This window comes from Pollicipes pollicipes, unplaced genomic scaffold, assembly GCF_011947565.3.
Source record: "Pollicipes pollicipes isolate AB1234 unplaced genomic scaffold, Ppol_2.1 Scaffold_3087;HRSCAF=3621_pilon_pilon_pilon, whole genome shotgun sequence".
NCBI lineage: Eukaryota > Metazoa > Arthropoda > Thecostraca > Pollicipedomorpha > Pollicipedidae > Pollicipes > Pollicipes pollicipes.
The window spans coordinates 13,524,224-13,550,064 of NW_023596225.1; the positions used below are offsets into that span (position 1 = coordinate 13,524,224).

General features: G+C 55.3%; 1 protein-coding gene across 2 annotated transcripts; it reads left to right on the forward strand.

The window, feature by feature from the left end:
* The first annotated feature begins 1,123 nt into the window (after positions 1–1,123).
* On the forward strand, positions 1,124–25,801 carry LOC119114768 (UDP-glucose 4-epimerase). 2 transcript variants are annotated; one of them, XM_037238803.1, is made up of 9 exons: positions 1,124–1,206; positions 8,468–8,606; positions 10,536–10,656; positions 13,332–13,445; positions 14,051–14,227; positions 14,922–15,102; positions 20,269–20,357; positions 22,632–22,824; positions 24,529–25,801. In XM_037238803.1, the coding sequence occupies exons 2-9, from the start codon at positions 8,488–8,490 to the stop codon at positions 24,687–24,689; spliced, it is 1,155 nt and encodes a 384-aa protein (XP_037094698.1). In that variant the 5' UTR covers positions 1,124–1,206; positions 8,468–8,487; the 3' UTR covers positions 24,690–25,801. The 2 variants fall into 2 exon arrangements, with proteins under 2 accessions (XP_037094698.1, XP_037094697.1); XM_037238802.1 differs by lacking the exon at positions 22,632–22,824 and adding an exon at positions 22,894–23,086.
* Positions 25,802–25,841: the final 40 nt, after the last annotated feature.

Consider the following 25,841-nt stretch of genomic DNA (forward strand, 5'->3'; position numbering starts at 1 on the left):
GGTGGGCCCAAATTAGAGGACCCACGGATGCATGGAAGCGAAATCCATTGGATACAACGGCGCCTCCGAGTGCGGTCCGCAACATCCCGGCACACAGTGCGGTCCGCAACACCCCGGCACACAGTGCGGTCCGCAACATCCACTTTCATGCCAGGCGGACAATCATTGCGACTTTTCTAAAACCCTCTTTTTACGATGTGCCCCGAATAGATTGCACGGGCATCTTAAGGTACAAGGTACCTGCCAAGGATAGCCTGTTGTGCTATCCCCATCCCCCCCCCCCCCCAACACCCAAGTGATGCAGCCAAGCTCAACGGATCATTCCGTCTCCGCCCTTCCGCCAGTTAGCACTGCAAAAGGTTTTCCGTGCCGCACAATGTTCCAGCAAGGCCGACCTTGGCCGAGGTTTGGCTACCTGCCCGTTTTTTTTTCCATTCGACCATCACTCGGGTCAAATCTGTGTGCACCAAATTAGTTTCCAATCTGACTTCATCCCTGCCGACTTGTATATCCCTTGCGAAATTTCTGATTCGAGTTCACCCCAGCTGACTTTAAGTCATATGAAGTGTTTCGCAAACTTTTCTCACTGTCCAATTGTATTCCTTTCTATTTTTTTGCGGGTTGGCTTTAATCCCTGCCGACTTTGATCCCATTCCCGTCCTTGCCCTTTAACTTTGTTCCGGTTAGGCTTTTATTCCCGTCAACTTGTATTCCTGTCAAACATTTTCGGCGCACGTTTTGCCTTCCAATTGTTCCATCAGGATGTCCTTTATTGGAATTGCTGTACAGGAACCACTCAAGTTAGACTATGAAGAACAAATGCGTGCAAGAATGCTGGTTATTCATAGAGAGGAATGGTAAAGTCTCATCGCTGCACAGCGTGCTTCGCCGTCCCGAGCGAATCCGCACGGCAACATAAAGCTCCACGTTTCGTGCCATGACGCTCCGGGCTCGCCGTCCCGAGCGTACCCGGACGGCAACATAAAGCCCCACGTTCCGTGCCATGACGCCCGGGCTCGCCGTCTGCCACCGTGTCATCCGGCAAGGTCGTGTTTGTAGCGGTCGCGATAGGGCCAGACGCCCGTACTGCGCGGTATGCGGCCGGCCGCCGCCCAGCTCTAGGGGGCGATCGCTCGGCGCCTGCGCCTTAGCCGCCAGTCTGTGAACGCGGACAGCGGGTGAGCGTTGGAGCTGCTGCGCGCGCAGGTGAGGGAATCGCACTGGCGCGGAAATCGGATGGTCAGAGAGTGACTCCAGCTTCCTGGAAATGTGGCATTGGCTCTGCAAACGTTAACTAGCAACAAACATCAAAACTGATCTATGATCAGCCCTTTAACTTGGGAGAGTGGATTTTAACATGGATTCGTCTGGGAAGGTCGTCCTGGCTGGTGTGCGAGCGGCAGGTGAACTAGGAGTGGGTCAGTGTGAGTTGTTCGTGTGTGGCGGTCGCGTGGGCAGCTCAGCGAACAAACTGAAGTGTGGGCAGGGAAATGACTGCTGTCGTAGGGGGTCGGCTGGCGTTCGGGATTTTCGATTGCAGGCGCGATCGACACACGATGTGCCACTTTTGCAGCATGAGTGCGCAGATAAACGCTGGTGGCGCTCCCAACCACAAATTACGCTCTTGGGTGAAGCGTTAAATGGATTTTTGGGCTTACCGAACAGTTGATCGGTGGAACGAGGGTAGCGCCGTAATTCCAGCAGTCTGTTCAGCATTCAGCAAGAGGTGCTGGTCGGCGGAGCCGCGCCGCCCCCTGCGACCCTAATGTGGTTAGCGCGCATTCCTGGGTCCTGACGTCTTAGTCTGAAACAGCTCGACTCCAGTTGCACCCGTGCTGAAGCCAGACCTTTGCATAAGCATGATAATGAGCTAATGGCAGCGCAGAAGGTCCGAAGGTGTCTCAGCTTTCTGCGTATCGATCAAGAAGGCAAGTGTTGGTAGGGCGCAATGTGTGGGGCTCCCCGAGCATCCACACGGGTTCTGACTGGGGATGGCGGAGCTCCCCGACCACCCCCACGGGTTCTGACTGTGGATGGAGGAGCTCCCCGACCACCGCCACGCGTTCTGACTGGGGGTGGCAGGTGACCTCGCGGTTTTCGCGCCAGTGAGGCCTGCATTCTTTTGGTCTGGTGTGGCGATGTTTTTAGTTGTTCGTGTGTTGTTGGCGCCGGTTCGCGCGAGGTGAGGGCATGAGTTGAAGGAGGCGGGTGAATGGAACTTGACCTCCGCGAAGTGCACCGAGCTCCGCCGCTGCCAGAACACGTCAGCTAGCCTTGATGGGACGCAGCCAGCTCAGTGCACCGAACTCCGCCGCTGCCAGAACACGTCAGCTAGCCTTGATGGGACGCAGCCAGCTCAGCGCACCGAACTCCGCCGCTGCCAATACACATCAGCTAGCCTTAATGGGACGCAGCCAGACCACGAACGACTAACTATGTTCGCCTCCACTTGTTTTATGCTACAACCGTGGGCACGTGCATGTTACTAGCTTAGCTATTCCTTATTCGAAATCTGCTTTTGCTGTGATTTAAGTTGTCTTGGCGAAGTCTCATGAAACGACAACAAACCTACGCACTCATGTTTTGCATCGTATGAAATCATAGGTAAAATGCACCTTAAACCAACCGGCACGTCCCGTTTAGGAATGACTTCGCATTGAAAAGGCGAAATCAAGTGTAGACTTGGTTCCGCCTTATATACCGGTATGACACAGCCTTGTTTTAAATCGTAGGTTCGCGTGCTCGCATTATGAAACGAGGCCAGATGCGTTCGGCCGCCCTGCTGTTGCGGCCGCGTCCGTCCGGTCGTCAAGAGGACGTGACGTATGATTGTGTTCCTCGCGTCCGGCATCGACCTGGCCTGGTGCCGGGAAGTTGGTGGATACGGCTTACTCGATGCTACGAGCTATTGCTGAGCGCTCCAGGATTTAACTTGGCGATGGGGGTACGGGATGGAGCGGATGTAATTAGCCAACTCTTCGTGGTCGCACTTCCTTTCCTTGTTTGCTCCGTCCTCGCGTTTCACCATTCATGGCTCCCTTTATTCTTCTTTTTCGTCCCTCTTCTCCCCAGTGTGGTTTATCGCTTCCTTGTGCCTGACTCTCCGAGTCCTCCTTTTTAGCCCTATGACTCCTGTGTCTGGTCTCTCATCTCGCACCCGTCTCGGCTTTGCCATATCCTAACCCTGGTCCTTCGCCTACAGCCTTCCTGTGGCGGTCCATCCGTCGCGCTACAATCTTCCTTCGCCTACAACCTTCCTGTGGCGGTCCACCCGTCGCGCCACAATCTTCCTTCGCCTGCAGCCTTCCTGTGGCGGTCTATCCGTCGCGCCACAATCTTCCTTCGCCTGCAGCCTTCCTGTGGCGGTCCATCCGTCGCGCCACAATCTTCCTTCGCCTACAGCCTTCCTGTGGCGGTCCATCCGTCGCGCCACAATCTTCCTTCGCCTACAGCCTTCCTGTGGCGGTCCATCCGTCGCGCCACAATCTTCCTCCACCTGCAGCCTTCCTGTGGCGGTCCATCCGTCGCGCCACAATCTTCCTTCACCTGCAGCCTTCTTGTGGCGGTCCATCCGTCGCGCCACAATCTTCCTTCGCCTGCAGCCTTCCTGTGGCGGTCCATCCGTCGCGCCACAATCTTCCTTCACCTGCAGCCTTCCTGTGGCGGTCCATCCGTCGCGCCACAATCTTCCTTCGCCTGCAGCCTTCCTGTGGCGGTCCATCCGTCGCGCCACAATCTTCCTTCACCTGCAGCCTTCCTGTGGCGGTCCATCCGTCGCGCCATAATCTTCCTTCACCTGCAGCCTTCCTGTGGCGGTCCATCCGTCGCGCCACAATCTTCCTTCACCTGCAGCCTTCCTGTGGCGGTCCATCCGTCGCGCCACAATCTTCCTTCACCTGCAGCCTTCCTGTGGCGGTCCATCCGTCGCGCCACAATCTTCCTTCACCTGCAGCCTTCCTGTGGCGGTCCATCCGTCGCGCCACAATCTTCCTTCACCTGCAGCCTTCCTGTGGCAGTCCATCCGTCGCACCCCAATCTTCCTTCACCTGCAGCCTTCTTGTGGCGGTCCCTACGTCGCGTCACAATCTTCCTTCACCTGCAGCCTTCTTGTAGCGGTCCATCCGTCGCGCCACAATCTTCCTTCGCCTGCAGCCTTCTTGTGGCGGTCCCTACGTCGCGTCACAATCTTCCTTCGCCCGTCCTTCATGATCAGCCCACTGGAGACGCAGGCCACCCCACCCCTTTTTCAACCGGGCGTATTTGCGTGTTCGGAAGGTTTTTGTCTCCTGTTTAGTCCGGATACTCCACAGCAAACAAAGGCCGCCCCGTTGGCACCACGTTCACATTCACGAACGGAACGCGCATGCTTTCCTCTGAAATTGGCGTAACGTTAGGTCTTTGCATGAAACATGTCGCGTCGTTCAAGCCGATTCTCGGGGCGATCATGCACGTTCAAGCCGATTCTCGGGGCGATCATGCACGTTCAAGCCGATTCTCGGGGCGATCATGCACGTTGGTGGTAAGCGATTTATTATGTACTGCTGGGGTCTGGCGTACACGATAAACTGCGCCCTGTAGCTCTAAACTGCGCTTAAGGGAACGGAAACCATCCGGGGAGCTGGATTATCCACCATGAAGAAGTTTATAACTAGTTATGGCACTTTTGCCCTTTCAGGCCTGCGCGCATGAGTGATTGTCAAAATCGAGTTTGGTGGTGGCTCATGCGTCTAACTCTAGCATCGTTCATCAGCAACTTGTATTAGCTGGGGCAGCGAGCCTTGAGGCTCACTAAATCGGGCCTATGTCCGCGGCTCATGATAACGGGCCTCATAAATCCGGCATTGCTCCACTAGTCGCCGGACACTATTTGTCTCCGACGCCAGGAACGCGGCATACCGGCCAAAGGTCGACCTTTGTCTATAGAATCACGCCAGAATCGGCCTAAAGCTTGTGCGTCCCCACGGCTGTGTCAGCCCGGGTTCCCTTGTGCAGCAGCCGGTCGGTCATCGGTGAGCGGCGCGACTGCCAGCAGTTCACCAGACGTGACAGCCCGGGTTCCCTTGTGCAGCAGCCGGTCGGTCATCGGTGAACAGCGCGACTGCCAGCAGTTCACCAGACGGGTTTTTTCACGGCAAGTTCCTCATTGCACCGAGTCGCTGGTGAAGGATCTAATCTGTCGCTCTTTGGATGGCTTTGGATGGCCAGACGAAACGGCCTGCTCCGTAGCTGGAACTCATTTGCGTGATCAAGCATGCTAATCGCTGACAGCTGGCCTCCGCGTTGCTCATCAGAGGCGAGTCCTTCCACGCACGTGCGCGCCCACCCGTGTCGCAACGATCTTCAAATAGCGCTGTTGTGCGCTCCGAACTTTCGAGCGGCGCTACGTGTGGCGACCGTGACCTTGGGCTGCGCACGTGGTGTCGGCCGGCGCAGCTGGTCAGACCGGCCGGCCGGCCGCGCCCGGAAGCCCCGGGCAGCGGGCCAATGACCGGCACGGCCGGCCGGGCCACGCCGGGCCGGCCGCCGGCCGCGCCGCCCGCGCCGCCCGCGCCGCCGCTGCACGGCTATCTCGGGCAGCGCGGCGTGCGCGTCCTCTCTGCGTGCGCGCAGATCGGGTCTGCCGGTCGGCGAGTTCGGACCTGGGCGGGCCGACTGACGGCGGGCTGGCACCCGGGGTCGTTACCGTGCGTCGCCCGGCGCTCTGTTGGCCTTCGCGTCACTGGCGTCATATCGGCATTATCACGGCCCGGCTGCCGACAGTGACGTCGTGCTCTGTCGAGCTGACGACGGTGACGTTGCGCTCTGTCGAGCTGTCAACAGTGACGTTGCGCTCTGTCGAACTGTCGGCAGTGACGTTGCGCTCTGTCGAGCTGTCGGACGATGACGTCGCGCTCTGTCGAGCCGTCGGACGGTGACGTCGCGCTCTGTCGAGCTGTCGACAGTGACGTTGCGCTCTGTCGAGCTGTCGATGGTGACGCCGCGCTCTGTCGAGCTGTCGGACAGCGACGTTGCGCTCTGTTGAGCTGTTGGCAGTGACGTTGCGCTCTGTCGAGCTGTCGGCAGTGACGTTGCGTTCTGTCGAGCTGTCGACAGTGACGTTGCGCTATGTCGAACTGTCGGACGGTGACGTCGCGCTCTGTCTTGTCAGTGCGCTGCGTTGCCTCCCGGGGACGTAATCTGGGCCTCGTGCTGCTTTTTCCGTGAGAGCTCCCACGGACGCTCGCGAGATCGCGCGAGTCTGCTCGTCATACCCAGACCAATAAAACCTTTTATTGGGTCGTTTGGTATCGTCCGAGCAGATAAGAGGCTCTGTAGCGACCAAAGAACGACGGTGTGATGGGCGCCTGCCAAATGGTCGTCGGGGTTCAGGGGCGGTCAGACCTCAAACTATTATGCCCCCCCATCGCTCCGGGTTTTTGTACGCCGGTTTTGTACACCTCCGGGTGCGCTCTGGGTGTGCACGGTCGCGTGTTAAAGCAGGGCATTGCTGCTGGCGAACGCGATGTGAGGCGTCTGTGGGTGCCACTGCTTGTGACACCCCGACAAGATTATGTCTGCGGATGTGTGGTCCCCATCGGCTGAATGGAATCGTACTCAAAACAGCAGATTGTCGTCCACAGCAAAGCCTACAATCGCTGCCATTCGCAGTGCCCACAGTCCAATTGGTCCCTCAATTGTTGCGTAGAAACCGAGTCGCGTCACTCCGTGGCTTTTTCCACCCGTGCCCCAACGTGATGCCTGCTTGTGGCCAGCTGCCTCCTGACGTCCGTGTTGCCTTGGGTCGGCTGCCCTACGAGCCTTGCCCATGCCAGCTGTGCCGCAGCGCGCGGTCCATTGTTACGCTGGCGGTGACCTGCCACGGCCCGGTGTCATACTAGCGGTGACCTGTCGCGGTCCGGTGTTACGCTGGCGGTGGCCTGCCGCGGTCCGGTGTCATACTGGCGGTGGCCTGCCGCGGTTCAGTGTTACGCTGGCGGTGACCTGCCACGGCCCGGTGTCATACTAGCGGTGACCTGTCGCGGTCCGGTGTTACGCTGGCGGTGACCTGCCACGGCCCGGTGTCATACTAGCGGTGACCTGTCGCGGTCCGGTGTTGCGCTGGCGGTGACCTGCCACGGCCCGGTGTCATACTAGCGGTGACCTGTCGCGGTCCGGTGTTACGCTGGCGGTGGCCTGCCGCGGTCCGGTTTCATACTAGCGGTGACCTGTCGCGGTCCGGTGTTACGCTGGCAGTGGCCTGCCGCGGTCCGGTGTTACGCTGGTGGTGGCCTGCCGCGGTCAGATGTCGCGCTGGCGGTGGCCTGCCGCGGTCCGGTGTTACGCTGGCAGTGGCCTGCCGCGGTCCGGTGTCACACTGGCGGTGGCCTGCCGCGGTCCGGTGTCACGCTGGCGGTGGCCTGCCGCGGTCCAGTGTCACGCTGGCGGTGGCCTGCCGCGGTCCGGTGTTATGCTGGCGGTGGCCTGCCGCGGTCCGGTGTTACGCTGGCGGTGGCCTGCCGCTCTCTCTCACCAGGGTTGGGCTCGCCCAGCTGCAATCGTTTTTGGAGTTGTGAATGGCCGCCGCCCACCTTTCGGCAAAGCACGGCGTAGCTCGCAGATTGACCGCTCGGCCGGGCGGTATTTTGCCGGATGGTGGCCTTGTCCGTGCAAACTAAAGGCCGTGACATTTTCTCTGGTTAAACCCAAAGTCTGATGCTATCAGGCCCATTTACACTTTGAGTTTTCAAGGCACCCGTGAATTCGGGGCTAAGTCTCCCAAAGTGGGAATGTACCCGTCGAGTAGAACCCTGCGGTGACGCCACGCTGTGGCTGCAGACGTCGGGCAGTGGCACAGCGCCTTCCCGCCCAGCGGGACGTTATGCCGCACCCCGTGAGCTACACGAAACACTGCTCTCTGTAATGCGGCCGACGGCCACATGCACGCACTCACTCTCAGTCTTCCGTGACGGCATTCTCGGGTTAAGCAGGGAAACGGCACCACCTTTGCCGTCCGGCTTGTCAACATTATGTACGGACCGAATGCCGAGACTGCGTTCGGTGACGTCACATGTCATGTGCAATATAACCTGGGTCGATAAGGCAGTATATATATATATATATATATATATATATATATATATATATATATATATATACATTCCTTTCACTTCGCAGTAACCTAACAGAAGATTATAAACTTACGTTTATGTATACGCTGTGGTCTGCTCTGAGGCATCCGGCCTTATGTTTATGTGTACGCTGTGGTCTGCTCTGAGGCATCCGGCGTTACGTTTATGTGTACGCTGTGGTCTGCTCTGAGGCATCCGGCCTCCGCCAGCGCCTGCTAAAACATTCACCGCAAGCCTGGCCTGTGCCGGCAACCGACCTGGCCATCTCGCCCGACACAGCCGGGGTTCGGTGGCTCGATCTAGCGGTGTGCACCGCAGAGGAGCGTGGGCCTGAGCTACTGGCATTCTGTTGTCATTAGGTGACCCGATCAGCCGTGACATGTCGAAGAAGTGCGTGTTTGTGACCGGCGGCGCCGGCTACATCGGCTCCCACTGCTGCGTGGAGCTACTGCAGGCCGACTATGACGTCGTCGCCATCGACAACTTCGCCAACTCCAGGTGAGGACGTCGCGCGGCCAGGGGGACGCCGCGGGCTGCGCGGTGGCCATGTTCGGTAACTGCGGTCAAGGTCGTGGCGACCCGTGCCTCTCTGCGTGCGCTGTTTGGTGAGGAATAATTACAAAGCTGAAAGGAACGCCTCTCCCATGTTCAAATGCCTCCGCTTTGCGACCCCTGAGAAAGTCCGTTGCTATTGTCAAGAGAAATGCTTGCTGTCGAATGAGATCTGTGTTTGGTACCAGCTGGAATAGGTACCGCATGCTGTATATTGTCGTTTGTCAGCTTGTATTATGATTGGGCTCTCACAATGTCCGTTATTCTCCAAGCTTGTCGGCAGGCCTATCGCCGACGGGACGCTTTGTTTCTGGGTCGCACGCCGCGGTCCAGTTCCAAGGCTGTCAGGAGCGGCGCGTGCAGTCGATATATCCGGGGCCAGGGGCGGAAGGGTCGTTTGTGGGCCTCGGCCTGGTACACTTTGTATCGTTGTTTGCCGCCGGACGGTACCTGCGGTGGCGCTGTTTGCGTTCCGGGTCAGTGCGCGCTCCCTGCTCCCATGTAGTCAGGTCATCATTGGTGCTCAAAGTGTTATGGATTCACGTAGCGGCTGAGCCGTGGGGCCCATCGTTTGCAGTGTCAGCCCGGGGTTATGAATGGTGCCTTGCACAAAGGCTCAACAGCGGGATATTTGCAGGCGCAACAATTGGGGCCGCTTGCCATGACGTGGATAAATTGTAGCGGCAACAGCACTAACATTAGAATTAATTGTAACGGCAACATCAGCCCGCTTTTATCGAACCTGTTAACCTCTCGACGTCAAGCACCGAACGGAAGCAGGCCCGCCCTACATGGAGGCTCATAACGCTGATATATATATATATATATATATATATATATATATATGTATATATATGAATATATATATATATATATATATATATATATATATATGAATATATATGCATATATGTTTATTTGTTTTTGCAAGGAGTTTTTTGTCAGCTTACTTACCAGCGACTTTCGTCGAAATAGAAGCGTAAGTTGATTGCTTTCAGTTGCGTACCCGTAAATTTTGACATTTGCTGGAGTTTCAGCCACATTTCGTTGATTCCGGTGACAGGCGACATTGCTTTGTATCGACTGTACCAAAATATTGTATTGCGCGGCCCACTCTTGCATATCAGCGGATTATCGTAGGCATAGCAGACTTCGTAGCCGTTTTACCGGTCATACTTCCGCTCGTGTCTGTATTTGTGCGTGCGTCTGCAGTCGATGAGTCCACAATGGCACGCCTGTGTTGGTGTTTTGGTGCAGCTGTTGAGAAGAGCGGTATGCGAATGGCTTTGCTTTATCCGCATTCAAGGGTGGATCAGGAAGTACTCACGACCCGAAATATTATATTATGCTGGTATAGTGTGCATTGTAACAGCCGACACTGTTGAGGGTGTTAATTTGGCCAGCATTTCATGCTAGAATGCGTTGTAAAGCTCTGTCCCTGTGTCTGGAATCCCACACAATGCCGTGCATTGTACTCCACTATTTTAACATCCTTTCTGCCCACCAGAAGATATTGTATTGAAGTTGTATGCGTGCCCAAGCAAAAATGTTAAGCGCCTGGGTGCGACATTAACACATGGCAGTCCTACATATCCTGCTGGGCTGTTATCTACATGTAAATATCGATGTGCCTCCCCTGCTCGCCTATGGACTCGCCCGTGATTGAGATCACCGTGTTTTCTCTGTACTGAGGATGACTGATGCCCTGTCTAGGCGTGCAGACGCGCCGGTGCAGAAGAGACCCCCCTCTGCCTGTCTGGAGAGCCCTCCCTCCCCCGTCAGGTCGTGCAGACACGCCGGTGCAGGAGGAGCCCCTCTGTCTGTGTTGAGAGTGCCCCCCCCCCCTCATTTTCCTCCCGTTGTCTCGTCGCACAGGCACACGGGCGCGGGGGAGGCTCCAGCTTTGAAGCGGGTGGAAGAAATCACTAGCAAGAAGCTCACCTTCTACCAATGTGACCTGCTCGATGCCGAGAAAGTCAACGCAATATTCGACAAGGTAACTGTGCCCACTTCGAGCTTCAGCGTCACAAACAAAGGAAGCCCAACTTACTCACAATGCTGTGTGGGAATCGTATGGCGACGTGTTGAAAGAACTGACTTCAAAATGGTTTGGCTCTCCCACTTTCTGGCGCGTTTCTTGATCTATCTTCAGTTTAGTTGCGAATGCTATTCGCGTTATTGTGTTCTATTTTATCTGTTACAGCGTGAGTGCTTCAGGATGACTGTAGGTGTCGTGTGCCTCTGTTTCTGAGGGTCTTACCACAGGATGACATTGCCCATTGTGGTCGGCTAACAGGCATAGGCGGAATTAAATCAGTAAGACAACACGTGGGCTTTCTCATTATTGAAATAGCACAACCAGCAAATGAAAGCTAGGCACCACCTTTTTCCTAGCTTTTAACGCCACTATACTTAATTGAACTATCACCGTGGAAGATCATCAACCATGTGGAAGTAGAGATGCAGCCAGTTGAGGATGTCAGTGAAGTCTGCACCCACCAGCCTTTGTGCGTGCGTGCATGCGTGCGTGCGTGCGTGCGTGCGTGCGTGCGTGCGTGCGTGCGTGCGTGCGTGGGTGCTGCGTGCGTGCGTGCGTGCGTGCGTGCGTGTGTGTGAGGGCGCGGCTCGGGGCGCGGAGTCCGCGGGTCGAGCCGACCGGCCAGCTCCGCCGGCCCGCTCCAATCTCGACCCGTTGCGACACGCCCTTCCCTTCCCCTGCCTTGAACTCGGCTGACCAAAGTTTCCGGCGCGGCTCTGGTGATGTCGTCACTCGGTGGAGGCCTACATACCCGATATCGCTCGTCCCGAAATGTCGGCACCGATATCAAGGCCATCCACCGGTTCTTACGCTGTGCCAGGCACAGCTGCTTTGTGATAGCTGTGAGGGCTGTGCAGAGAGTGGGGTTAGGGTGATAGGGGAGGGCAAGTTGTAGAAAGTCGGGTGTCAAGGAAAATCCGTTTCCTCGTGATAATGCATCGTCAGGTATGTCCTAACAGTTCGTATCAGACAATTTCCTGCTACCTTCGTTGATACAATATCAATGAAAGAATGCGCTGCCACGGGCGACATGCTGTTTACGTTAACGCGTTATCATCATTCTAACGTCTTTACCATTCTCGGCGTGTGATGGAAGCGCCTACGAGAATCAGACCATCCTTAATGCCTGAATCACGGTGGCCGAGGTTGGGACCCAAGATTGTCACCGATGACCATATGCTGATGATGAATCACCCGTCTGCCTGAGATGTGTGGTGCTGTCTAGCTGGTGATGAGTCACCCGTCTGCCTGAGGTGTGTGGTGCTGTCTAGCTGGTGATGAGTCACCCGTCTGCCTGAGATGTGTGGTGCTGTCTAGCTGGTGATGAGTCACCCGTCTGCCTGAGGTGTGTGGTGCTGTCTAGCTGGTGATGAGTCACCCGTCTGCCTGAGATGTGTGGTGCTGTCTAGCTGGTGATGAGTCACCCGTCTGCCTGAGGTGTGTGGTGCTGTCTGGCTGGTGACGCGTGGCTGGTGGTGGGCTACCTGCGCGCAGCGCCGCCTTCCGTCCCCGGACACGGCCGGTCGGCTGGGAACAGGAGACACCGGGCCTGAAGGGCGGGTGGGACGGGGGAGGCGACGGCGTCACCTCCGGCAGGTGCCGCCGCCGCGGCGCCTCCTTTGTGCTGGCCGCCGGAGCCCGGCGCCCGGCCGGCTCAGGAACGTTAATGGCCGCCAATGGCCGAGCCCCAGAGCGCAATGACTCCGGCTTTGTGCTGCGGTCTGACGCACCGCTGGGCTGATCTCCGCATTCTATGAGAGAGAGCGCCGCTAACCACCGCACGCCGGCGACCGACCCCAACTGGAGACATTAGCTTTTGTAGTACGCAGTGTCATGGCGCAGATGTCCCGTGCCGGGAATGCGTCTGCTGTCATGTGCGTGTTATGCAACAAATAGGCGCTGCCAGCAACGACTATGAATGCATTTGTGTCAATATAGTGTAATTACTTTCGTATTAATCTAGATCTCGGTATCTCCTAAACTGACGCAGGTGTAGTAATGTTGTGACTATTGTATGGTGTCTGGGGGTATCCACGGAACATATCTACGTTTCTGATGAGTAATTTAACAAGTTTTTCAATGGACGTGCTGAACGTGAAATTCGATCTGCCCCGCCCCAGTCTGCTTTCTCAAATTCCGCCCAGTTGAGGAGCTGAATTCAATCCAGGTGCGTTAGTAATGGGCGTAGAAATATAACCGGAAATATAATATAATCCAGTTGACATTGAGGAATATTGGAAAATATAACCGTGTTAAAATGGTGGTATTAAACCGATACCGTTTGGCACAAATCGTTTCCTGGGGGTCAGTTAAAGTGAACGCGAAATGCTCTGCCTACTTGAGTAAACATCGCAATAATTTTACCTGAGTGAGTGTTGCGGTTTTCGCTGCCTGTCGTTGATGTAGCTTGTTCGTCTTGCGTATTCAAAGGTTGTTTTTTCGTCACGCTGTTTAATAGCAAAACACATTGTGAAGTGGCTGTGAACATTTTAGTGGGCATGGCCGGTTCAGTCGACTCTAAGGGCTATGCACAATCGTCTCGCATTATCCCTGGTCTTGTGTGCGCGTAGATGGCGACCATTGACGTGGCTTGCCGCCTGCGTCTCACTTGTGTCCGGTTTTCCCCGTTGCAGCACCAGATAGACTACGTCATCCACTTCGCAGCCATCAAGGCGGTCGGTGAATCGATGCAGTTCCCACTTCTCTACTACAAGAACAACGTCATCGGCACCATCAATCTTGTCGAGGTGGGCGATTAGTGGAGTTCAATGCCGAGGCGCGGCTTCAGCCTGAGCCGCTGTCCCCGCGTGATGTATGTTCGCTGAGGCGCATCTGCATGTTCACAGCGCTATCGTGGCTGACAGGCCCACCGATAGGCATCTGGGCGCGCTGGGCTTGGAAGTCGGGCTCGGCTGAGCGTGTTTGGCGTGGGAGGGCAGCCTGTTTTGTCGGAGGTCGCCAATGGGAGGAGCTGTCGCCGCCTTCACTAGGAATTGGGCAGCTGACGCCCGCGTTTCATGTGGGACAGACGCTGGCTATCTCAATCGTTCGCGTCGCGGTGCTCGCAGTGTAAACTTCTTTTGACGGGTTCCCGGTTGAAAAAATTGTTTTATTTTCGCTTGCCACTGTTGAAAACTCCACTCTATATTTGGACCTCGTACATATCTGTGGGGTAACTTTGTTCTCAGTACCCAGCGACACGCTGAAAATATGGAAGCGTGCGAGAAACCGAGTGATCCAACCATCCAAAACCGAGTGAGGCCGAAGCAGAAATCGGTTTTCTCTCTGGCCACCCCACCCGGACTGGCGGTGATCCACCCACTCGGTCTGACTTGACCTAACGGGCCTGCAGGCGATGAAAGCTCACAACGTGTACCACATGGTGTTCTCATCATCGTGCTGCGTGTACGGCGACCCGGAGCACCTGCCCATCACCGAGGACCATCCCACCGGAAACGTCACCAACGTGTACGGCCGCACCAAGTACCTGATCGAAGAGATGCTCAAGGACCTGACCCACGCCGAGCCGGTCAGTGCGGATGCGGCCGCGGCGCCTCTCGGCCGCGCGCGGTCCGGTCACCGGCGGCGCACGCCCCCGCAGTCCGAGGCGTGGCTGGCGAACATGCGTCAGAGTCAGAGTTAGAGTCAGAGTCACGGGACTCGTGTGCTGGGCGGCAGACATTCTTCAGTTATGCCGTCGTTTTTCGGCTCATCAACACTTCACATGCTACCGCTGGCATGACCTGGGCACCCGCCCCGGGACGGGCCATGGGTATATCGAGGCCATCGACGTAGTGCATGTGCTCCACATGCTAAGTGCCGTGCAACAGTCTTTCGGAATGCACTGGGCGCTAGAAGAGACCGCGTATGAGGCCGGATTATATCCCGTTTCGCTGCCCGTCATTCGTGGCGTAAGGAGCGCCGGCCTGCTGGGGCTTCAGCCACGGTGTGGGCCGGCACGGTCTGAGTCGAGCAGGGGTCCTACCGTGCGTGCGTGCGTGCGTGCGTGCGTGCGTGCGTGCGTGCGTGCGTGCGTGCGTGCGTGCGTGCGTGCGTGCGTGCGTGCGTGCGTGCGTGCGTGCGTGCGTGTGTGTGTGTGTGTGTGTGTGTGTGTGTGTGTGTGTGCGTGTGTGGATGGAGGGGGGGGGGGCGCCTGCGGGGCTGGCAATCCAGTGAGCTCTGTGCGGCGTGCGGGCCGACCACATACCCGTCCCGAATTTCAGAAGTGGAACATCATCTCGCTGCGGTACTTCAACCCGGTGGGGGCGCACCCCTCCGGCCGTATCGGCGAGGACCCTACCAAGAACTTCACCAACTTGATGCCGTACATTGCCCAGGTGGCGCTTGGAAACAAGCCACACATCAACGTGTTCGGAGGAGACTACAACACGCCCGACGGCACTGGTAGGCACCAGCGGGAACACTAACGCACCCGACGCCGCGCTTAGGCGCAATGCAACACGCCAGAGGACGCCGATGGTCACACTAAAACACAGCCAACGGTACCGGTAGGGGCCATAAGAAACACTACAGCACGTCACACTAAAACACGGCCAACGGTACCGGTAGGGGCCATAAGAAACACTACAGCACGCCACACTAAAACACGGCCAACGGCACCGGTAGGGGCCATAAGAAACACTACAGCACGCCACACTAAAACACGGCCAACGGCACCGGTAGTGGCCATAAGAGACACTACAACGCGCCACACTAAAACACGTCGAACGACACGGATAGGGACTGGTGGAGACACTACAACACGCGGACGGCACACGTGTGGACCTACATGTCATTATGGCACCGATGGGGACATTGTGGGCAACATGTGTGGCTGATAGGGGCGCTGGGGGCACACAAGTAAGACCACTGGGAACACGCGGACCGTACTGTAGGCGGTGCGGGGGTGCCAGGGCTGGCTGGTAGGCAGCCCTGAAGGGCCTTAGGCTTGTTATAGATATGACCCCTTCATTGCAGGTATGGCTTTGGTGTCAGAGCCGTCTCTGTAGCTCTGCTTATGGCAAGCATCTGGCATCTCGTCTTACTACGCACGGATGGGGCCGGACATTGACGGCCAAAAGGCAACTGGGAAAAACAGCTGAATCGAGGCAGGCCGGGGTGTTGTGTTGCGTAGTACATTAAAATATCTCGGAAACGAATTGTCGTGGAGCTGGTACTGTTCTACGAGGTCGTTGGGTCAGGGTCTTCACGGTACGCTGCACTCAGCGTAGATCTGTGGATGGCAGTGGCAGCGCTGACGGCTCTTGGCTGCTGAGAGGCTCCAGGGGGAAGTTTATAACTTCCTCTGGGTTTAGGACAGTGTCCACAGACTTGCAGGTCCCAGCAGGGCTGCGCTGCTTCTCCAGAACGCTAGAGTTTATATGCTCAACGGCGAAGCTCGGCGCCAAGGTGCTCACTGAGCCAGGGTGCATCCTGGTACCGCTCTTTTGGGTCTGGAAGGCCGTGACCAAGAGGCCGTCGACAAATTCTAAGTGTTCGCTGGAGGAGGGCGTGGTTTGGCTTTGTTGCCCCTGATCTGGTTGGTGTTTGCTAATGAGTTGTTTGGCGAACTCTCTTGTCGCTTGGTCGCCGTTGAAATGCGCAGGCGTCTGCCGTGAGAACGACGCGAAACCGACCGTCGCCGGAGGGGGCAGGTTCGCTCGCGCCGCACCATGCACGCTGGCCTCATCTGGGCCGAACACGCACGCACGCACGCACGCACGCACGCACCCACCCACCCACCCCACACCCACACCCCACCCACACACACACACAACACACACACACACACACACACACCACCACACAACACCACACACACACACACACACACCACACACACACACACACAACACGCACCGCCACCAGCACCCCCTCACCGCACCCCACCCGCACCCGCCACCCGCACCCGCACCGCACCACGCACCCGCACCCGCACCCGAACCCTACCGAACCCGAACCCGAACCCGAACCCGAACCCGACCCGAACCCGAACCCGAACCGAAACCCGAACCCGAACCCGAACCGAACCCGACCCGAACCCGAACCCGAACCGAAACCCGAACCCGAAACCCGACCGAACCCGAACCCGAAACCAGAAACCCGGAACCCGAACCCGAACCGAACCCGACCCGAACCAAGAACCCGAAACCCGAACCCTCACTGCCGCCACCCGCCACCCGCACCCGCACCCGCACCCGCCACCCGCACCAGCACGCACCCGACCTCACCCGCACCCGCACCCGCACCCGCACCCGCACCCGCACCCGCACCCGCACCCGCACCTCGCATCTCGCTCTACCGCTACCTCTCTCTCTCCTCGTCTGTCTTTCCTTCTCTCTCCTCCTCTCCCCATCTCCTCGTCTCATCTCTCATCTCTCTCTCTCTCTCCTCCTCCCCTCTCTCTCTCTCTCTCTCTCTCTATCTCCTGGGTCTCCTCTCTCTCCATCTCTCTCTCTCTCTCCTCCTCCTCGTCCTCGTCTCTCGTCTCTCGTACTCTCACTCATTCTAATCTCTCTCTCTCTCGTCTCCTCTCTCTCTCTCTCTCTTCTCTCTCTCTTCTCCTCCTTCTCCTCTCTCTCTTTGGTACGGAGAAAGTAAAGGAAGCATAACTAATTGAAGTAAGACGGATTGCTATTTTCATCTTCATACATGTAAGAAACACTCATAATGGGAACATCACAAAGACACAATGGGAACACTATTGTCACAACCACATCAGAAGTGCTCACCGCCCACCACCTAGTGGCTCAAGAGTTCTGCAAGAATTTGTTTGTCTGTTTAAGGCCGGAGAGAGTTCGTTAATGAATATGCTTTCCCAAATTTGAAGGCGTCTTCTGTCACTGCACGTCCGTAAAATGTCAGTGCTGTCTGTCAGTTGTTGTCGTGTCAATGTCATGTCGTGTTCCTGTCGCATGTGGTCCAGAGGTGCCCTGTCACGTAAGTGCATTGTCAGGCGTCGTGAGAGTGTCGCTGTGGTCACACCAATGTAGTGTATGGGACGAAGTTTGCAGCCTTCGATGTTGCATTGGAATTGATACACTACATTGGTGCATTTCAGTTTGTCGGCTTTGTGTGGGCTGTTTCTCATAAGAAAGTTTGATATTTTCTTATTGCAATAGTCAATGACAATGTCTATTTTGTGGTCGTTTTTGCCTTTAACATGTTGAGAGATAATTTCCCGTAAAGCTTTTTCGTCCTGCTTGTGAGCAGATGTCATTTGATTTTGATAGTACAGTTTGACAGTCGGTTGGATGTCTTGCCTTGGTTTGCTGTCAAAGTGTCTTGTCATATGTCGTTGTGTCTCGTTTTCAATGTCAGAATTTGAAAAACCGTTGTTCACCAAGATCTGTTTGATTCGTGTCAATTCTGAGTGTAGTCCTGTCCAATCAGAGCAGTGCTTAAATGCTCGTCGAAGAAAGGACCTTATGACGCTAATTTTGTAGCGTCGTGGACACTCACTGTCAGCATTTAAGCACCGTCCGTTGTTAGTCTGTTTTCGGTATACAGTCGTTTTGAATTGTTGTCCTTGTCCATCGACAGCTACGTCAAGAAAGGGTATTACGTTTTGCACACTTTGCTGTGTTGTGAATTTTAAGCCAGACCGTTCTTCAAAGGTGTTTTTGAGATGTCCTAGTTGGTCAATGTCCCTAACTTCTACAAAGATATCGTCTACGTAGCGGCAGTAAATGTCCGGTCTTATGTCGTCATTTTGTAGTATGTCGGTTTCTACGTGTCCCATAAAGAAATTAGCGAATAGAGGTCCTAGAGGTGAGCCCATCGCAACACCCTCAATTTGGCAATACATTCGGCCATCAAGCCCGCGGAAAGGAACTTCCAACGTGCTGGCTTTTAGTAATTGTTCAAGAAGGCGCCTTGATATTTTGAGAGGAGGAATTTCAGGATGATTGTAGACGCGGTCAAGGATGATGGATATGGTTCTTTCAATAGGCACGTTTGTAAATATATTTTCAACATCTAGAGAGGCTAGTTGGCCCTTAGGTTGACGAGATCGCACTATATCAATAAATTCATCCGTTGATGACAAGCTGTAAGACATGGGAAGATATGGGGACAGAAGACCATTAAGACGTTTTGCAATTCTATAGGTTGGTGAAGGGATCTGTGAGATTATTGGACGAAGGGGGTTGCCGTTTTTGTGAGTTTTCACAGACCCATAAGCATAGCCAGGTGCAAATTCACCCGTTATCTTGGAAAAGTGTATGCCATCAACAGCGGCATTGGCAGCAGTGATTAGTTTGTTAAGTTTGGTCTGGAGTTTGTCTGTTGGATCTTTTGTGATGCGCTGGAACTTCTTGTCGTCGTTCAAGATGCAGTCTAGTTTCTTATGATATTCCTTTTTGTCAAGTATTACGTGGAGTGATGATTTGTCCGCTCGCCGGATGATGACGTCGTCTTGTTCTCGAAGTTCCCCGTTCGCCGCCGTCCTGCGTTCTTGCGGGAATATCTGGCTCCTATCATTTCCACGCTTTTTCGTGCTCTCTCCTAGTAAGCTGTTCTATAGATCCTTGTCCACGGTAACCTTGTTTTCTTTTTCCAAATTCAAGATATCCTGGTAAAGAATTTCTAGTTCTACTTTCTTCTTAAGTTTGTCATATTTCGACAACACATGGCAATTGAGTCCAAGATTAAGCACCTCTTTTTGTTCCTCAGTAAGATCATGTTGAGATAAATTGATGTAACTGTCGGCAGTTTCCGGTAATACTATATGTCCACCATGGAGCCTTGAGAGCTTTTTCACGATTCTGTTTCTAGTAAGACGTCTAGCGTCACATTCAATCACGTCGAGTTCGTCAAGTACTTTTTGTTTAAGTTCATGTTCAGGGCAACGTACCTGTAGCTCTTGTTCTAAAACTTTTCTCTTTTTCTTCAGGATTTCACAGGCCGTCTTCTTTTGCTGCAGTTGGTGATTCACAAGTCGTTCTCTTTACCTTTTGGTAAAACCCTCTGTCTTAACTGCCTGGTCATGTAGCTTTATGTTGGAATATTTTGGCAGAATTCTTTCTTTGATGCATGTTTGATTAAAAATAACTGCTGACTCAGCATTGACGAGCTTTTTGATGCATCGTTCTAGTTTCCGGGCCTTTGACTTTGCGTCATCGCTTAGATTAAAGATGGTTCGCACAAAATTACTCATATATTCATCACGCCTTCCATTCTAACGTTTCGAGATCTTATCCCATCTTCGGAGAAGACGATATATATATATATATATATATATATATATATATATATATATATATATATACATATACATATACACGCACATACCACGGACGGCTCTGGATCTATAAGCGACCCGTTGGCAAAGTTTCCCTTTATTATATAACGGTGACCTAGGTCTGACGCTTCTGACGGACCTTAAAGGACAGCATAGGTGGCCAATTTGACTGGTCGTAGTTGTGTTGGGTTGGATAGTGTCAGCAGTTGTCAGAGCTGCCTGTCTTCCTAAGCTTTACCTGGTGGCATACAAGGCTCTGTTATTGTTGTGCAAGTGATCACGGTTCAAACGCATTTGTCTCCGTTTTGTGAATAGGTTCATCTCCGCAGGTGTCCGAGATTACATTCACATCATGGACCTCGCGTCTGGCCATGTCGCTGCCTTGAATAAACTGAGCCAGGAGCACTTTCGGTACAAGGTGAGAATCTTAAAACCCTGCCTCTTGTCTCGTAACAAAATGGGTTCCAATCGTATTGCCAAGCAGCTGAAACCCGCACACGCTCAATGTTACGATCGGATAGGCGTGGTGTTTGGTTTGTCTGTTGGGGATTTTGTCCACTCTTCTTCAACCTGTGCTGTAGCCATGATAATCGGCCCGCATGAAGGGACTGCTGATGTGAGATGTCGAGGTAACACGTCTTGCCCGTGTCACGATTTGCTTCGGACTACGCTGCACGGAATGAGTGCACCTTGTGCTCATATCGATACTGTTTTGCTTTCATGGCGATTTTCCATGCACTGAAAGCATTCGGTTGAAACAACTTCCTTGTTAATCAGGGTGCAAACGACCCACACGAAATGAAGCGGGTTATTGTGAAGCTTATCAGACATAACACGTGCTATCCCGCTGCGGAGATCACACCATCTGAAATCAGTTCAGCCATATTGTTCTCTATACGTCCGATGAAAGCGTCGTCGGTCAGCCCTGCCGTTCTCAAGGATCAGCCCTGCCGTTCTCAGGGGTCAGCCCTGCCGTTCTCAGGGGTCAGCCCTGCCGTTCTCAGGATACCGTGCCCGGCCTGCAGCCATTCTCAGGGGTCAGCCCTGCCGTTCTCAGGGGTCAGTCCTGCCGTTCTCAGGATGCCGTGCCCGGCCCGCATTACGGGCCGGGGCCTGCAAATCGCCCAGCTGCTCCCACATCAAACCACGGTTATCACCAGGCCATCCGTCACAAGTGCAACATCAATCCACACGCCGTGTGACGCGTGGCGGATAGGCACGTGCGGGATTGCCGACTAAAGGAATTCATCGAACTGAAACGAAATTCGTGTTTCAAACATTCTGCAGAAAGTTTCAGCCCATTGCGATCGGCATGGCTCCATCTATACGATTAGCCACTCGCCCTCGACGCTACAGTCCGTCCACAGAGTTTTTCTCAGCATTTGGTTAGGCGCACGGTTAGTACACCACACTGGGGTTCACCACCTATTCACCTGGTAAGATAACCGTGTGGGAAGAGAAAATTCGGCTGCTGATTGCCTGATCACACAGATCACGCAGATAACACGTGCTTTTCGACTGGTGTCCCTGGTTTGGCAAATTATTTGTCTTCATTTGTTGTTTATTTACACATGTTTTGCACGCGCTTAAACTCACAAAGGAGAATTACATCGCACACTCCAGTGTCGCGGTCCCATTCCCCCTGCATCGCTGACGCGGCTCTGCCCGTACCAGCTGACCCGTCTTACCCAGCCCAGCCGTAAACATCACCCTTCCCCTGCTGAGCTCACGCGGCTCTTCCCGTACCAGCTGACCCGTCTTACCCAGCCCAGCCGTAAACATCACCCTTCCCCTGCTGAGCTCACGCGGCTCTGCCCGTACCAGCTGACCCGTCTTACCCAGCCCAGCCGTAAACATCACCCTTCCCCTGCTGAGCTCACGCGGCTCTGCCTGTACCAGCTGACCCGTCTTTCCCAACCCAGCCGTAAACATCATCCTTCCCCTGCTGAGCTCACGCGGCTCTGCCCGTACCAGCTGACCCGTCTTACCCAGCCCAGCCGTAAACATCACCCTTTCCCTGCTAAACTCAGTGCCTTATCGTAGCGAATGCGGTGGTGTTGGGCTAGCGGCGGTATATATATATATATATATATATATATATATATATATATATATATCGTTCTTGGTGGTGGGACTCCTCTCTGTAGTGCGTGCTACGCGGGTGTGCTGGTCGTTATATGCTCGGTGATTGGCATGTGAGCTGGTAGTAACTTGGAAGAAACTTAGAATAGCTTGTCAGAAGCTCATCGCAGATATTTCTTTGCGGTTGTTTGTATGAAGGAAGATTGTGGCTTACGCTTCTAAATGGTATGAGTTGTTCCGTGTAAATGCAGCTAAATTACTGGGTTTTGCTTTGCGTCGAAATTTAAGGTTGTTTACCAAAGGGGCAATGTCTGAAATGTTCAGTCGTGTAATTTTTGTTTACTTCAAGTAATCTGTGGGTCATAAAAGAGTATTTTTAGTTCTACAATTCCCGGTGAATCCAGTGCACAGGCAGCCGTGTAGGTCGCGTTGTAAATATGCTGCTTGAGGAAGCGAGTCTGATGAGCATGCATGACCGTGTCTCGCTGGACGATGCGAATGCCAGCACGCCCGCCCTCTGTTCGCCCGCTTGCGCGGCTCAGTGCGCGCCGCCGCCGCCAGGCGGCTCTGCTTACGCCGGTGACTGGAGCGCGCCCGCCTGTGCCGGCAGCCCTATAACCTGGGCGTGGGGCGCGGACTCAGTGTATTTGAGTTGGTCGGCCACTGGGAGCGCGTGACGGGCATACGAATCCCGCGGCGGATGACCGGCCGCCGCGTCGGCGACGTGCCGACTCTGGTCTGCGACGGCGCTCGGGGCCAGCATGAGCTGGGCTGGAAGCCGCGCTACAACATAGACGACATGTGTGAGTACGCCCCGCGCCGTTCGGCCGGCTGGCGCCGCTGCCTGCCTTTGACGCCTGTGCCTGTTGCAGACGTACAACCTGGGAACAGGTGAGGGGGTGTCTGTCAAACAGTTGGCGGCCATGTTTGAGCGCGTGACCGGCCGGCCGGTGCCATGTCTGGTGCAGCCGCGCCGTCTGGGCGACATTGTCAGTATGTTCGCCAACGCGAGCCGGGCGCGCCAAGAGCTCGGCTGGACGGCGCAACGCAGCCTCGAGGACATGTGTGAGTATGCGCGGCGCCGTTGGACGGGATCGGGATCGAGATCGGGATCGGGATCGAAATCGGGATCGAAATCGGGATCGGGATCGGAACCGATACTGGTACCGAAACCGGGACCAAGAATAAGGCCGAGATCGAGGCGGAGACCGAGATCGAGACCGGGACCGGGACCGGGACCGGGACCGGGACCGGGACCGGGACCGAGACCGAGACCGAGACCCGAGACCGGAACCAAGACCAAGACCGAGACCGGGACCGGGACCGACACCGACACCGACACCGACACCGACACCGACACCGACACCGACACCGACACCGACACGAGGACGGGGACAAGGACAGAGCTCGCGAGAACGCGAGACGGGTCTCCTGTGCAGATCTGTGTACGGGGATTTATTGCGGGGCTATGCTGCCTACTTTCTTTTGTGAGTTTTGTATTTTATGGAGGCGTTTGAGCGATGTCCTGTGACTTTGGGCAACTTGGTGTTCATTGTGGAGCCTAGATGCCTGTGCAGGTTCCTGAAGTCACCGTTCCTCAACAACCCGCGTCACGAAAGTAGGAATTAGTTCAATTCCATATGCTCATGTGACAGGCACCGCTGTTAATGCTTCTATGGGTGGCGCATATGGATAAATAAATGAATGCGTTCCGGACTTCATTCGGCATTATGCTTAAGGTGGGGCCGTCTATGGGACCGTCCCCGTCCAGGGTTGGACTTCGTATTCGTTCAATATACGTCGGTTCGAATAATGTCTACCCACAAACTGGGGCCAGGCTTAGTTCATAATGCACATTTGGTAATGGACCACACTGAGCGGCCTCCCTTCCTCTCCGGCGCCGTGGCCAGTGACACAATACCACGCCGTTTACGGTTGCGTTTATGTGTACGGAGCTCGCTGCAGGCAAAGATAGCGACAGGCCATGGCTAGCGAGACGGTACCTGTGTTCCGTTTCCTTGCGGAGGCCCTGAGAGCGGCCCCTCTGCACCCGGCTGCCCTTTTGACGGCGTGTTTCTGTCGTTCACGGCAGGCACATCTAACCAGCCCGTTTTCCTGCTGAATAATCCTCGTTGTTCACGCTGTCGAGTGACTTTAGGACCGACCTTCAATCTGAGCTGCCTTGGTGCTCTTTCTGGCTGTTTCTGTTTGAACGTTTTGCGATCTTAAGCTTTTATTACTTGTTAGAACTTGGGCTCGCCGAAATGTCACGAGTTGAACTGTCTTGTTCATTTGACGTGTGCTATAGAATGCAATGTCCGGCACGACGAGACCGGCTGCCGGCGGCGGGCCTGACCGGTGGGGTTCCCCACAGGTCCGGACAGGTGCTGGCAGGCCACGAACCCGCGCGGCGCGTTCGACCGGCTGGGTTCCCGGCAGGTCGGGACATGTGGCGCTGGCAGACCCTGAACCCGCGCGGCGCGTCTGACCGGCTGGGTTCTCCGCAGGTCGGGACATGTGGCGCTGGCAGACCATGAATCCGCGCGGCTACCAGGACGACTGCGACGCCGGGGCGGCGGCTACCACGGGCCAGGCTGCGCTGGCCAAGGCGGCGGCCGTCACCAACGGCGTTGCCAACGGCGTATCGAACGGCGTCAGTGGCCACTGAGGCTGCTGGAGAGGCGCCGCCGACCCGGTGCGCTCTCGACAACAGTGCACTCGCTCCTACCACTCGCGCCGAGTCGACTGGCAGCAGGGTCGGCTCTCACTACTGTCGGCTTCGTGTCTCGTGCCGCAGGATCGCCTTTCACTGTCGGCTCTGTGTCTCGTGCCGCAGGATCGCCTTTAACTGCCGGCTTCGTGTCCCGTGCCGCTGTCCAACCACGTTAGTTTCTGTCTTCCAGGTAGCATATTGTTAACACATTGTTTAGCGATCGATCGCTATAGTTTTCTTCAGTCGCACACTGCCCAGGGAACGTTCACTAATTGCTGTTAAGGATGTGACAGTCTTTACGTTGTTAAGGGGGCTGCTGTCCGTCGTGAATGTGTGCTGACGTCTGCAGAATGGGACGGTTGCGTTGTCTATTTATTTCCTTCAGTTAGTTCTGGAAAGCTTGCGAACTGCTAAGGAAGGGCCGGTTGCTGGCGAACATAAAACGTAGAATGCTCAAGAACTCCGACTGAGGCAATGCGCGAGCACCGGGCGCACCAGCGAAGCGGGCCGGCGCGCCGGCGTGGGACTCGGGCCCTGGTGTTCGGCTACTGACTTCCGCCTGAGCCACCCCTTCCCCAGCTACGGACGGATGGACGGGGAGCCGAGCGTGGGACTCGGGCCCTGGTGTTCGGCTACTGACTTCCGCCTGAGCCACCCCTTCCCCAGCTACGGACGGATGGACGGGGAGCCGAGCGCGGCCAGCCCGGTCGTGACGTGTTCGTGAGCCGTGAAACCCGACCACGGTCAGGTGCCGTCCTAGCACATCACCAGATGACGGCACCAGGCACCGCCCGCGCCATTCATGGAAGGCCGGTCGCGCTAAAACATGCCCGTTCCGCGTGATCCTTCCTGTCCCGACAAAGCCCAGGCCTCGGCGCGTGTCACACACAATGTTAAAGGCATCGGTGACTTGGCTTGTGCGGATATGTGCTCGCGTTGTATTCGGCAGTAATCGGTGAGAGAAACTCCGACAGCAAACCCACGCCGCTCCGTTCGAGTTGTTGCAGTGTGCACTGGCCGCTGGGTCACGCCAATCAATCAGAAATACATTCCTCAATTCCAAGCAACGCGTTCTCAGAAAACGCCGTCTTCTTCAAAATGCAATGT